Consider the following 14,316-nt stretch of genomic DNA (forward strand, 5'->3'; position numbering starts at 1 on the left):
TTTGTTTCTATTCCACTGATCTTGCTGCTGCCACACTGCTGTGAGCTAAACCATGGTTTGAATTAGCATTGTGTCTGAATTCAAACTCGTGCTTTGTCTTTCCCAGACAAACCGTGAGATGAAAACCAAGAACAGACCTTGTTTACAGGTCATGATTTATCTGGAGAAAAGCAATCCATGAGCCCAATAACCTCCTGCAGTTGTACATTGCAGGGGAAGAATATTGGTAATGGTTTTCAGGAAAGTTGTATCTGCTATGTGTTATCATCTCACTGAGGAACTCTCCCCAATCCCTGGATGAGCTTTTGTGGAAACATAGGCTTCCCCCAGATATAGATCTATAATTATTGTGGAGCAATTAAGTTCTCCCTGCTTCTCCCTCAGCCTTCTTCCAGCTTCCTCCAGACAGAAGGAGCTTTGACTATGTGGGTTCAATCCACTGAATGTCTGTCACCAGATTTGGATCAGGGACTTCATAAAGGTTTCATTCAGAGGCTTGCCCCTACGACTCGCCCTTCACACTTCTATGTTACCCGCTTGTGAGGTGGAAGAATTAGTCTTCTGTGGGTTTTTGCAACTCAGACATAGCTTTAAGTATCATATAACATTTTATATTTTAAAAGCGGTTGGAAGTAGTCTCCCCACTCCCCGCCTTCATGCATCTTGGCAAAATGGGCAGATTGTTTTGAAATAGCCTTGTTAAAACAGGGCTTGGAATAGAAATGGGTGTAGGAGGTGTTACATATATACCAAGAGCTTCATGCCCCCCCTTTCTTTCAGCAAGTGAACACGGCACAACAGTTATTCTAAGAACAGAATTGCATGCTACCTGGCAAATGGCTGCTTCCAGACCTGCTTTTGCCAAGATAATGCACAAGTCAGGAGGTAGATTTGCAGGGGAGAAATGCCACGGATCCTTCCCTCCAACCCCCAGTCTCGTTTCCCTCCTAGGTTGTTTTCCTAGGGGACGTTGGAAGGGGAAAATTGGTGGGCAAGAAGAGCATTAAGTACTCCCTCCCAAAATTAGATTCTCCTGGGGCCAGCCCTACTATTAGGCAAAGCAAGGTGACTGCCTCAGACAGCAGATGCTAAAGGGTGTGTGGGGTGGTGGTAGCCTGCGGGAGGGCAGATGTGTGTGCCACACAGCCCCATGCCTTCTAAGCTACTCTGCTGTCCTCAGATGTGCTGAAGGACAGCATCATGCTGCTAGGATTGAAAGAAAATAAGAAGAGCCTGCTGGATCAGGCCAATGGCCCATCTAGTCAGGTATCCTATTCTCACGGGATGGGAAGCATACAAGAAGGACCTGAACATAACAGTTCTCTTTCTCTGCTTATAATTCTCAGCAACTAGTACTCATAGAGGCATACTCCCTCTGACAGTGGAGGCAGAGTACTGCCATCCTCCGTGAATTTCATGGAATCATAAAATTGTAGAGTTGGAAGGGGACCCTGAGGACAATCTAGTTTGACCCCTTGCAATAATAGAATATGCAGCTGTCCCATACGGGGATTGAACCTGTGGTGTTGGCACCATCAGCCCCATGCTCTAACCAACTGAGCTAAATGGGCAAGAAGCACCCAGTCCTGTTTTAAAGGCATCCAAGGTGGTGGATATCACTGCCTCTTGTGGGAGCACATTCCATCATTTAAGTATGTGCTGCGTGAAGAAGTACCATATTTTTCGCTCTGTAAGATACACCTAGTTTTTGGAGGAGGAAAACAAGAAAAAAAATATTCTGAATCCCAGAAGCCAGAACAGCAAGAGGGATTGCTGTGCAGCAAAAGCAGCGATCCCTCTTGCTGTTCTGGCTTCTGGGATAGCTGCGCAGCCTGCATTCGCCCCATAAGACGCACACACATTTCCCCTTACTTTTTAGGAGGGAAAAAGTGAGTCTTATAGAGCAAAAAATACGGTACTTTCTTTTGTCTGTCCTGAATTCTGCCCGAGTCCTAGTGCTATGAGAGAGGTAAGATTCAGCTGCTGCCAGTCCAGTCAGCTACTCTGCAAGGAAGTGGCAGAGTGGCATATTGTCTGTTGTGCTTCTTTTTAAATAACAGTAATTATTTCTAAATTTGCATCCGTGCATGTAAATCATCAGTGCATAACTGGCCACTCTAATTAGCAGTGGTAGCTGCCCAGCTCTCTTTTCCTACTATAACTTTCTGTCTGCCTGCCTGCTGTTGCAAGAGACAGTAGCAACAATGGTGTTGGCAACCTGGCTGCCATTTTGTAACTCCCCCCCCCCCCGGCAAATGCTCCCACAGTGCCCTGGACCTGTTGTTTTTCTAAGGCTGTGCATATTGTGTGTGTGTGTGGTGGGGAACCAACAAACCAACCAAACAAACAAACACAAATAAATTCTTTTAAAGTGGGCTTTTTCTGGGGAAGGGTAGAGAGAAAAACAAAACAGAAATTTTCTCATTAAAAAAACTTCCTCTGAGAACATTTGACTCAGCTCTAGTTCCAATTGATTTGACAGCTCTCTCAGTGCAAACCTGGCATTGCCTAACTTCTTCTCCCTTTCCTCCATACCAGATATCTAATGCATTGGCAATGGAGTATAGAAAAATGCCTCAAGCTTATAGAATCATAGAATCATAGAGTTGGAAGAGACCACAAGGGCCATCGAGTCCAACCCCCTGCCAAGCAGGAAACACCATCAGAGCACTCCTGACATATGGTTGTCAAGCCTCTGCTTAAAGACCTCCAAAGAAGGAGACTCCACCACACTCCTTGGCAGCAAATTCCACTGTCGAACAGCTCTTACTGTCAGGAAGTTCTTCCTAATGTTTAGGTGGAATCTTCTTTCTTGTAGTTTGGATCCATTTGTAGTTTGGAGAAAGCTTGCAGGGCTTTCTCATGGAGCTCCATTACATCTTCAGGAATTTAGTGGAGGCAGGTGGGAGGGAAATCTTGACCAGGGCCTCTCTCCGTTATGTAAGGCAAAGATGGAGAATGAAAACTGTGCAGTCACTGATAGGGCCAGATCCGGGTGTGAGGGGGCTCTTAGCAAAGTGCTTTCTGATTGGCCCTCTCTTATGTCAGTGGGCTTACTTGGTGACAGCAGCAGTGCTCCAGTGGGTTTGCCATTTACATTTTCTGCAAGGCCCCAGAGCAACATTACATCAGGGCATTGTGAGAAATTAAAATGACTCTAGATTCAGCTGCCAGGCACTCAGATTTGAGCACCAGCTAAAGCAGAGGTCAGCAAACTACTTCAGCAGGGGACCAGTCCACTGTCCATCAGACCTTGTGGGGGGGCCGGACTGTATTTTTTTTGGGGGGGGGATGAACAAATTCCTATGCCCCACAAATAACCCAGAGATGCATTTTAAATAAAAGCACACATTCCACTCATGTAAAAACACCAGGCAGGCCCCACGAATAACCCAGAGATACATTTTAAATAAAAGGGCACATTCTACTCATGTAGAAACACATTGATTCCCGGACTGTCCACAGGCTGGATTTAGAAGGCGATTGGGCCGGATCCAGCCCCTGGGCCTTAATTTGCCTACCCATGAGCTAAAGGACAGACATCAGCAGTGAGACCTTATGGGGCTGCCCAAGCCGGCCGTTTGCTGGTACCCATTGTGGTGCAAGAGCTCTCCTGGGGATGCAGTGCTTTGTGCAGGATCACCTCTTGATCTCCAAAGGTTGTTCCCAGGGGAATTGACATTCTGATGTCTAGCAGCGTATAGCATTTACAGAGTTAAATCCTATTTGTTCAAACTGTTCAAAAACCTCAGAAATGCTTAGAAGAGAATTTAGGCTTTCAGTTGCTGCGCATGTGTGTTTCCAAAATTGCACGGGTTAGACAAGAGTCATGCTGCAGCTTAGCTCGGTCACAGGCAGATATTTGATAGGGAAGCAACTTTATCTTAGGCAAAACCCGCAAAAGCTCAGAAGAAGAGGAAACCCAACCAGAGTTTCACTGCTGAGATTCATTTCCTTTTCCAGAAGTACTGCAAACTTCACCCTTTACTTAAAAGCTAAAGGGCACAGAGTACAGTAAATTCACTCACAAAGCTGGCCTAAGACTGTGATTTAGATACTCCTCTCAGTCTGCAAAGGAACTTGGACAAGATGCCTGCATTCCTACCAGCTTACTGCACAGGGTCCCTGCGCCACGCTTTTGATCCCTGTAACCAGCAGAGATGTGTACACAAATGGAAAATCCAAATGTTCGTGGGAAGATCAAAGCAGCCAGTTCTAGTGACACCCCAGAACAGAAAATTAATGAGGCCAGTGTCCATCGAAATGTGCAAGTTAGGGTGGGTTTTTGGTAAGCATCAAACCATATTGCCCAAAGAGTTCTCACTGTTGAGCAGCATCTCTCATTAATGCTTCTCTAGAGCTGCTTTGGTGTAGTAATTTAGAGTGTTGAACTATGACTTTGTAGACCTATGGTAGGACTTAGAAAGATATCCATCTAAAACCTGAATGCCTTACTAAAGATTGTGAGTAAGCAGTTCAATTCTATGTTTACTCTTAAGTAAGTCTTACTGTGTATATTGGGACTTACTCCCAAGTATTAAAGCACATGGCTTACCCAAGATAATCTTGGGAACTCTGTTTTACCTTTCACAGAGCTACGATTCCCAGTATTAAAGGTAAAGGTACCCCTGACCGTTAGGTCCAGTCACAAGCAACTCTGGGGTTGTGGCACTCATCTTGCTTTACTGGCCAAGGGAGCCGGTGTTTGTCCGCAGACAGCTTCCGGGTCATGTGGCCAGCAGGACTAAGCCGCATCTGGTGAACCAAAGCAGCACATGGAAACGCCATTTACGATTCCCAGTATAACCTGGGAATAAATTTCATTGAGCTAAATGGGACATAACTTTCGAGTAGACATCCATAGTATTGTGCTGTAAGTCTCTTTGCATCTTCTTCTGGAGAACCAACATCCTTCCACCAGATACACATGGCAGCTTAATTCTTTGGTTTAGGGAAGCCAAAGGTGAATGAATATGGTGCTCCACAGCAAGACTTTGTGCTGAATTTTGACACGTGCTTATATGCACATTATCCTAAATCCGTATTTACATATCCCAGCTTTGCATTAAGTTGCTCTGGGTGGATAACAGAATCAAAATGGCATAAAGTAATTTTCATTGAATCAGTACGAAGTGATCGTGGGAATGATAAAGATTTGATGACAGGATAGTGGTGTTGACAGTTTACGGTAGCATGACGGTGCTTTTCCAAACTACATTACTGTTATGTGTCTCCTCGGCACATCTGGGCCTAAGGTTGCAATCCCAACTATGTCTCCTCAGAAGCAAACCCCATTAGATTTGGTAGGTCTTACTCCCAAGTAATTGGGATTAGGATTGCAGCCTTGTTGAACGTTGTAAGAACCACAAGAAGAGCCTTGCTGAATCAGACCCATCAAGTTCAGTGTTTTGTTCTCATAGTAGCCAAGCTGATGCCTGTGGGAAAACCCACAAGCAGACCTTGAATGAATACAATGCTTGTAATAATCTTGACAGAAGAGAGGATCAGACTGGAATTCCTGGCTGTGTCTCATGGACCTTCACACATGCGAGAAACATTTTAGACATCTTCCTGCATGCTGGTATATTGGGAGTCCTGAAGACAGTTCAAGTCAGTGCTGAGCTCTGAGCTGAAGCAGGCATGTGTGCATATTGTGAGCACCTCTTGAAATACCTACTTCCCAGTTTCACCCAATTTTTTGGGGTGTGTATGACAAGTTGCAGAAGTGTCCATTTTCTGCACGCCTAACACCTTCAACATTCTTCTCTCAGGTGCCTGGCATTATGTGGGTTCTCCAGATCCTCTTTGAAGCCCCTGTTGATTGCTGCTTTTGTGATATTCTCTCCCTACTGCATTTCCAACCAGCATACAATCATTCTGAAGTATTTCTATTTGCCCTTAGTGATGGGCATCACATAGCCCAGCCTTCTCCAACAGGATGCTCTCCAGATGGTATGGGGCTACAACCCCCAGCATCCGTGACCATTGGGGCTGATGAGAGCTGGAACCCAGCTGTGTCTAGATAGCACCAGGATGGGGAAGGCCAACTTAGCGACATGGTGATGGCTTGTGTGATTACATCATTGTGGGTAGGAAGAAGGCTGATGGGAAACTCACACAAAACAGCACTGAACAGCTACAGTAGCAGAGCATTTCCAGGCCCTCTGAAGCCCCCTACAAACTACATCTCCCAGGATTCTTTGGGTGGGGAGAACCATATGCATTAAATGAATGCCTTGGATGTGACCTGGGTCCCTCAACGTTGGTGTCACACGCATGCCGGTTACAGAGTACCGTTTTTAATCCTTCACTGGGGTAATAATTTGGCGCACGTTAAAACAGGTTGGCTCAAAATCAGAAGAAATCAGCTCCTGCTCTGCAGAACATAAAAGGTAAAACGATCTCTCTGTTTTAATAAAGAGCTTTTTGTTCAGCTCTCTCACTCGCTGCTGATTCGGGCTGCGAGGGAGCTGAACCGGGGAGCCTAACTCAGGCTTTCCACGTGGGAAACAATTTGTCACTGTGTCAGGAAGGCAAAGGCAGGTTCATGTTTCAGCCATTTGCAGTGGGTTTGCCAGGCTAGGGACGGGGCAAAGAGCAAAGAGGTATGGAAAAATAATTACCATGCCTGGTGGGAAGCATTCAGTGCCGTGTGTTGGGCTAAGCTAGTTGTCATTCCCCACTGCGGCACTTTTAGAGGTCGAGAGGCAAAGCTGTTGCTGGCCATCCTCACGGCGCTTGTTCCTTTTTCTTTGTTTACATAACATCTCAAGCTGTGCGCCCAGCACAGCCCCTGGCCAGCTTTTCCTGAAACATTCTAACCTTGTTAAAGCACAGTAACACTCAGAAGAAGGTATAACCGCACTACCTAACATGAGGCAGGAGGTACTTAGGAATGCAGCTGTCCTGTGTCCAGAAGAGACTCACCTAGGTGAGCCAGCCCAGTGTGTCTGGTGCTCAGCACTCAGAATAGGCACTCGGAACCGGCACAGCCTAGGAAGCCACCAAGCAGGAGTTGGGTGACCTGCAGCAGGTGATTCTGGGTTGTATGCAGTGAAGTCATTGAGTTTGCGGAACAATATCAATGCACAAAGGCATTGACTTTGCTGGAGTCAACCCTCTGCATAGTGCTCATCAAGCCCTTTTCAGAAGCCAGAGTTTACACATGGATGAAATTGATGAGCAGGGCCTCGCTGGCTAGTCTAACCTCCATCACTGTGTGCCCCCACTGCCCGCTTCCCTCCTACTCGCTCTGTATTAATTTGGCTAGCTACAAATGGGTGGCACTGTGGTTTAAACCACTGAGCCTAGGGCTTGCCGATTGGAAGGTCAGCGGTTTGAATCCCCGCGACGGGGTGAGCTCCCGTGCTGGGTCCCAGCTCCTGCCAACCTAGCAGTTTGAAAGCACGTCAAAGTGCAAGTAGATAAATAGGTACCGCTCCAGCGGGAAGGTAAACACCATTTCCATGCACTGCTCTGGTTTCACCAGAAGTGGCTTAGTCATGCTGGCCACATGACCCGGAAAAACTGTCTGTGGACAAACGTCGGCTCCCTCGGCCAGTAAAGCGAGATGAGCGCCGCAACCCCAGAGTCGTTCGCGACTGGACTTAACTGTCAGGGGTCCTTTACCTTTACCTTTGGAAGCCTTCACACATGCAGCTATGCCTGAGCAGTGCTGGCTCTTCTTGGGGGAATGCGGGGACCCCTCCCACTGAGTCAGTGAGCATTCAATCTGGGCCACCTCTCTTCCTTCTGTTGCATGTGCATTGAGGCTTTTATGTATTTATTTGTGTAGCTAAACTATTTCTAACCTAGTCTTCCATCCAAAACTATACCAGAGCTGGCTACGAAGCAGAGTAAAATACAGAACATAAAACCATAAATGCATTAAATTCCAGAAACGACCATAAATGCCACCAGGAATTGAAAACACAGTAAATAACAGCACTCTCCAGAAGCACTGAAGCGGCTTCATACTTCAAAATAATTTCACAGCTAGCATCCTAAAAATGCCTTTAGTAAACTGATGAATGAATTTTGAGCTGGCACTGGAAAAAAGCATGTGTGGAGGTGTTCATAATTGGGGTGCCACCACAGTAAAGGATTCTTCTGCATCAGAATCACTGTCCAAGACACTGTCCCAAGTATATCCCATGCAAAATATACTGTGGAATGTTTTAACTGAGGATAGCCTAGTCGGTAGAGCATGAGACTCTTACTCTCATGCTCAGGGTCGTGGGTTTGAGCCTGACATTGGGCAAAAGATTCCTGCATTGCAGGGAGTTGGACTAGATCAGGCTTCCTCAACCTCAGCCCTCCAGATGTTTTGAGACTACAGTTTCCATCATCCGTGACCACTGGTCCTGCTAGCTAGGGATCATGGGAGTTGTAGGCCAAAAACATCTGGAGGGCCAAGTTTGAGGAAGCCTGGGCTAGATGATTCTATGAACTCTATGATTTTATGATTGTAAGCTTCTTTACCAAAGAAGTGAGAGCCATAGCTTAGTGGCAGAGCAGCTGCCATGTAAACAGATGTTCCCAGTTTCGATCCCTGGCATCTCCAGGTAGACCTGGAAGCGAATCCTGCCCAGAAACTTTGCTGTGTGTTATTCTGCTCTGCTCTGGGGCAGACAGTGTGTTCACCCGTGTGATTCACAATTGGAATATTCAAAGCATTGCTATCCAGCAAAGGGGAGAAAAAAGATTAAAGAATTGACCAGGCAGGCTACACTGAAACCCAAAGCGGCTGCTTTTCTTGAAACTCAGGATTTGGCTGTTAGTCCAGACAGTACGAAATGGGAACAGGGCAAGACATTGCTGGGTAGAGCAGTGAGAGGGAGAGAGCCAGGACTCCTATTGGGTTTCACATTGACATACCTGGCTCCATTATGTGATCAGGGACCCCTTCTTCTAGCTTTTGATCATTCCAGGAACTGAAATGCACCACCTGCAGCCTCCATTCGCTCTTTGGCTTTCTCTGTCTTGGCTTCTTTTTATGCACTCGCAAGGGGACTGCTGGCCGAGATAAGCTTTTTGGCTGCTCCCAAGTTCTGTGGAGTCCCCTCCCCCCCCCCAACCCTGCATCATGCCTTTTTAAAATTAGGAATCATAGGCTGCCTTTCCAGTGGAGCCACTTATCTCTTGACCGGCTTTGCCCAAACACAAATACCCTTATCCCCTCCGCACAGGTTGTGAAGGTCTTTGCTTTAGACAACCCATTGGAATATCCTTGGCTTTGCAGCAGAACTCTTTTTTAAAAATAATAAAAAAACCAACAGCCCACAATCTCCAAGGCCTGCTGCTCAAATGCTTCCACTGCTGCTCAATATTTGCACATCCTTTCCCCAGCTGCTTTCCTGCTCCTGGCTTCTCACATACCTCCCACTACCACCGAACAACGGCTGCAGCATTGGGGGCGGGGAGTTGAGGGCAATGCTGGTTCCAGTTTTTGTTTGGGATTCTTTTGGAGCAGGCTTGTGGGCAATAAGCAGGTCTCCTCCTTGTTCCCCTTCTTGCTGTTGCCCACTCACTCTGCCTCTGGGCCCAAATCCCCCTGCTGCTTAGGACAAGGGGTGGAGAGCCCTGGGGACTGAATGTGGCTCTCCTGGACTTCCTATTTGGCCCATGGGACTGTCCTTGGGATATCCCCTTACTCCCCTCCTTGAATGCTTTTTTCCTGGCTTGAGTGTGTCCTTGAACTGTGGAGTCCTTTGTTTGCCAGGACTGAGAGATACCTCTGGTGTATATAGATGCATGTAGAAATGAATATGTTCAGAAACCTCTGGTCTTTTCATGGCTGGAAGGTAGCCCATTGCAAAGGTCAGAGTCATGTCTGATATGCCTCCCATTTTTGCATCTGATCCCCACTATCACCTGCATGCAGCCCGCCTTCAAGGGATGTGTCCCTTGGGCTAAAGGATGACTGTGTTTCAAGTCCCACATCTTTTTGAAAGTGCGAATTGAATAAATTGATCTTCAAACGGAAATTGGATCGAGTTTCTCCCCCATCCCCATTGTCTACGCCAACTTGTGGTCCAAGGTTTCAGAAGGAGTCTCCTAACCTTACCTGGAGATGCTGGGGATTGAACCTGGACCTTCTGCCTGCCAGGAAATGTTGTAGCACTGAGCTATGGCCCTTCCCCAAATATAGTATGGTGCATCTGAGTGGTCAAATCAGTGGCGTAGCGTGGGGGGTGCAGGGGGGGCCGGCCGCACCGGGCGCAACATCTGGGGGTTAGGATTAGGGGGCGCAAATCCACGGGTTAGGGGGCGCAAATCTACAGGTTAGGGGGCGCAAATTACTTGCCTTGCCCCGGGTGCTGACAACCCACGCTACACCACTGGGTCAAATTAATTTATTTACTCATTCATTCATAGGCATCTATAGCTCACACTTTGTAATGGGGTCCTAGATTGGGTTACATGTAAATGGGAGGGATATACCAACCTCGTCCCTCACCCCCGCCAAGGCCTGCTGAAAAAGCTGCATCTTGACCTTGTCACAGGGTAACTCATAGGGCCTCCCCTGCAGATCATGATTCTGGGGCAGGTTTGTATGGGAGGAGGCACTCCTTGAGATATTTGGGACCAGTTGTCTGCCAGCATCCCGGCCACTGCATTCTGCACCAGCTGCAGCTTTCAAACTGTCTTCAAGGGGCAGACCCACGTGGAGTGCATTGCAGTAGTCCATTCTTGAGGTTATCTGAGCATGGAGCACTACAGCCAAGCTTTCTCTACCAAGGAAGGCCCATAATTTGAGACAGTCGCTTGTAGCCACTGAAGAAGAAGAAGGAAGAAGAGTAGTTTGGATTTGATATCCCGCTTTATCACTACCCGAAGGAGTCTCAAAGCAGCTAACATTCTCCTTTCCCTTCCTCCCCCACAACAAACACTCTGTGAGGTGAGTGAGGCTGAGAGACTTCAGAGAAGTGTGACTAGCCCAAGGTCACCCAGCAGCTCCATGTGGAGGAGCGGGGAATCGAACCCGGTTCCCCAGATTACGAGTCCACTGCTCTTAACCACTACACCACACTGGCTCCCACCTGAAGCCACCTGACCCTCAAGCAACATTAGTTGGCCAAGAAGCATGCCCAGCCTACTGACCTAATCTGTCCGGGGGAGTGCCACCTCCATTCATAACAGGATGTCCACTCCCTTTGCACACTTGAGAGCCTGCAACACACAGCACCTCTGTCTTGTCTGTATTCAGTTTCATTACACACACATATATATTCACAGTAATGCTTACTATAATCCTGTAGGGATGGTCAGCAGTATTATCATGTGATTCCTCTCTGGTTAAAATAAATTGGTTCTCTCCTCATTTTTTAAGTAAACATCTCACTTCTCGCTTTTTCTCTCGTTTCTTTTTCTCAAGTTTTTCTTTCTCTAGTTGAGCTTTCGAAATGACCTGGACCCAGACAGAATCAGGCTGCTTGCCACCCTGTCACTGAAGCAAGGTTTGGACATGGTAGAATGCAAGAAATGTTATGCATGGCACAGCTGCCCAAAACAATTTTTGTGGTTATTGCTGCATTGCCAAAGGGAGAGAGAGAGGGAAATAATAATAATTTAAGAAGTGGTAAAAACAGTGCAGGTTTTTTTTAAGTAGAAAGTGTTCCATGCAAATGGCTTTTGTAGAAGCTGAGGTTTTCTCTCACCGTGTGATTCCAAAATTAAGCTAATCCACATGACTTTTTGACTGGCTCTGTGGCTCATCACTCCATCCTTGGAGTGTCTGGGACAGAGGGGTAATGGAAGGTGAAGGTGCTGTTCATGCAGTGATATTATGGCTTCAAAAGGAAGTGAAGCTTTTTCTCATGTCCCTACAGTCCCTGGCTTTCCTTGACATCCAGTCCGACAAAGAGTTCTGCTGGATTTGAAAACTTGCTTGCTATTTTGTGACATTTCAGTGCGTTTTTAACCTTCAGCCTCATATCCCTCTTCCTCTGCTTAGCAGCGGTTTCTCTCTGAGAACAGCTTTAGTTGTATGACATGAAGAGGATTGGCATATATCTGCCCCACACCACTCACATTGGAGCAGGAAAAGAGTCCTGCTCCTGTTGCTGTTCAGTGAGTCAGCACAGTCCAGTGGTTAGAGTGTCGGACTAGGAAATGGGAGACCCGGGTTCAAATCCCCACACAGCTGTGAAGTTCGCAGGGCGACCTTGGACCACTCCCTGCCTCTCTGCCTAACCTACCTCACAGGGTTGTTGGGCGGATAAGAAGAGGGGAGAACCATGCATACTGCCCTACCCTGCTTGGAGGGAAAGGCAGCAAACAAATAAGTAAATAAATAAATATTCCAGGGTGGCGCTAGAGGCTGGGCACAACTCCTTTCGAGGTGCAAGCAGCAAAGCTGCCTTCATGGTACTTTCTCCAGGAGATGCCAACAATGCCTTTGCCCCTGCATTCATTCATATTCCTGCATTGCAGGGGGTTGGACTAGATGATCCTCAGAGTCCCCTCCAACTCTATGATTCTTTGAAACGTTCATCCACAGGGTTAAATCAATAGGTGAGAGGAAGACTCAATATGGCTTGCGCTAGCTCTGTCCCCCTTCATCACTGCCCCCTCTACCCTCTGAGATGGAGGGTGACTGCAGCAGGGAGCCTGCTGTTCTTATGTAGAGTCTTTGCACGAGATCGAATCCTGAAAAATCAGGGTCCCTCCGTAAGTAAACCAGGCTCTCCACAGCAGATGTTCCGAGGGATGGTGGTGATGGGGGAATCTAGAATGCTCTTCCCTGCCTGCGTGTTGATTTAACCCAGAAGACAAATGTCCGAATAGCACTTTAGTTCAGCTCTGAGGTACTTACACAAAGCAGATGTGGATGTGCTTTGATGCGGCTTGCAGTGGGGGAAACTTTCACATGTGTTAATTTGAACAAGGATGCCTAGAAACATCGCCACACAGTCCAGACGATCTGTTGGGCCGTTATTTTCCTCATACCAAGAATCTGGCTCAAAGAGTGTGAATTTAGGTGACTGGGGCGGGGGGGAGAGATAACAGGGGGATAGAAAAGGAACATGGAGTCAGGAGTAAGAAAGGGCCTCATGTAAGAGGGGAGCTTGGAGGAAGGTTTCGAACAGAAAGAAAAAAGCTGTGACACCAAGTTGGTATTCCAGGAGGAAATTCCAGGCACGAAGGGCAGCAGGTCTAGTGGGTAGAGTTGTTTAAGAGTTGCTGACTTCAGGGCAGAACTAGAGTATATTCCAGGGTTTTTTTAACTGAAGGGGCAGAGAGGAAAGAGACAGGTTTTTGCCGTGTTCTGTGGAGTCAAGTGACATTATACATTTAAAATTTATTATTATGTTACGTCCCAGCTTTCTTCCAAGGAGCTCAGGTGGTGTTCCTGGTTCTCCCTCTCCCCAGTTACAAACAAGTCAGGCTGCTCTGGTCCTAGTTTAACACTCTAAGCACCACACCTGATGACCAGTCAGATATGGGGAAGGAAAGAGATAGGAAGAATCAAAGACAGGTGGGAGACTTTTCCTGCATGGATGGTGCTAGTATCAATAGTAAATGAGGCCCCAAGGGGGGTGGGGGAATCTAATGATTTGCACTTAATATATATCGTTTGTACCTTGCATCAGGTGGCACTGTGGTTTAAACCACTGAGCCTCAGGCTTGCTGATTGGAACGTTGGCAGTTCGAATCCCCACGACGAGGTGAGCTCCCGTTGCTCGGTCCCTACTCCTGCCAACCTAGCAGTTCAAAAGCACGTCAAAGTGCAAGTAGATAAAGAGGTACAGCTCCGGCGGGAAGGTAAACAGTATTTCCGTGCACTGCTCTGGTTTCGCCAGAAGCGGCTTAGTCATGCTGGCCACAAGACCCAGAAAAACTGTCTGCGGACAAATGTCGGCTCCCTCGGCCAGTAAAGCGAGATGAGCACCGCAACCCCAGAGCCGTTCGCGACTAGACTTAACTGTCAGGGGTCCTTTACCTGAATAATAGAAGTCACTGGACAATATATTTTGTGAACTTCTTGGTTCTATATAGACCTACTCAACACACTGATTTCAAAGGGACTTAGGTTGCAATCTTATTGAGCAGACATGCATAGGGCCCTACTGTTGTATAGGATCACAGCCTAAGATAGCACAGTCTTGACTATGTCCACTCAAAAATTAGTCCTATTGAATGCAAACGTACTTATTCCCAGGTAAGTGGGGTTAAGATTGCAATTGTATAGACTAACGTAGAAGTAAACTCTATTGAAGAATGGGATTAGATGTTTAGGATTGCAGCTTCATTCGTAGAGGAATAAAAACACAGTTCTAAGCATAAGTATTTAATTAGCCGACAGGACTTATT

The 14,316-nt window shown here is 47.0% G+C and overlaps 2 protein-coding genes across 2 annotated transcripts in view; one reads left to right on the plus strand and one right to left on the minus strand.

Moving 5' to 3' along the window:
- The window catches only part of RBPJL (recombination signal binding protein for immunoglobulin kappa J region like), a 47,585-nt gene extending 38,660 nt beyond the window's left edge, over positions 1-8,925 (minus strand). The window contains exon 1 of the mRNA XM_083618835.1: positions 8,878-8,925. Within this exon, the coding sequence (XP_083474961.1) occupies positions 8,878-8,887 (10 nt within the window). The 5' untranslated portion in view covers positions 8,888-8,925. The remainder of the gene's footprint in view (positions 1-8,877) is intronic.
- Positions 1-14,316, plus strand: part of MATN4 (matrilin 4) — a 40,126-nt gene that overhangs the window by 7,173 nt on the left and 18,637 nt on the right. The gene's annotated exons all lie outside the window — the stretch shown is intronic.

This window comes from Podarcis filfolensis (assembly GCF_964270895.1).
Source record: "Podarcis filfolensis genome assembly, chromosome: 6".
Classification (NCBI taxonomy): domain Eukaryota; kingdom Metazoa; phylum Chordata; class Lepidosauria; order Squamata; family Lacertidae; genus Podarcis; species Podarcis filfolensis.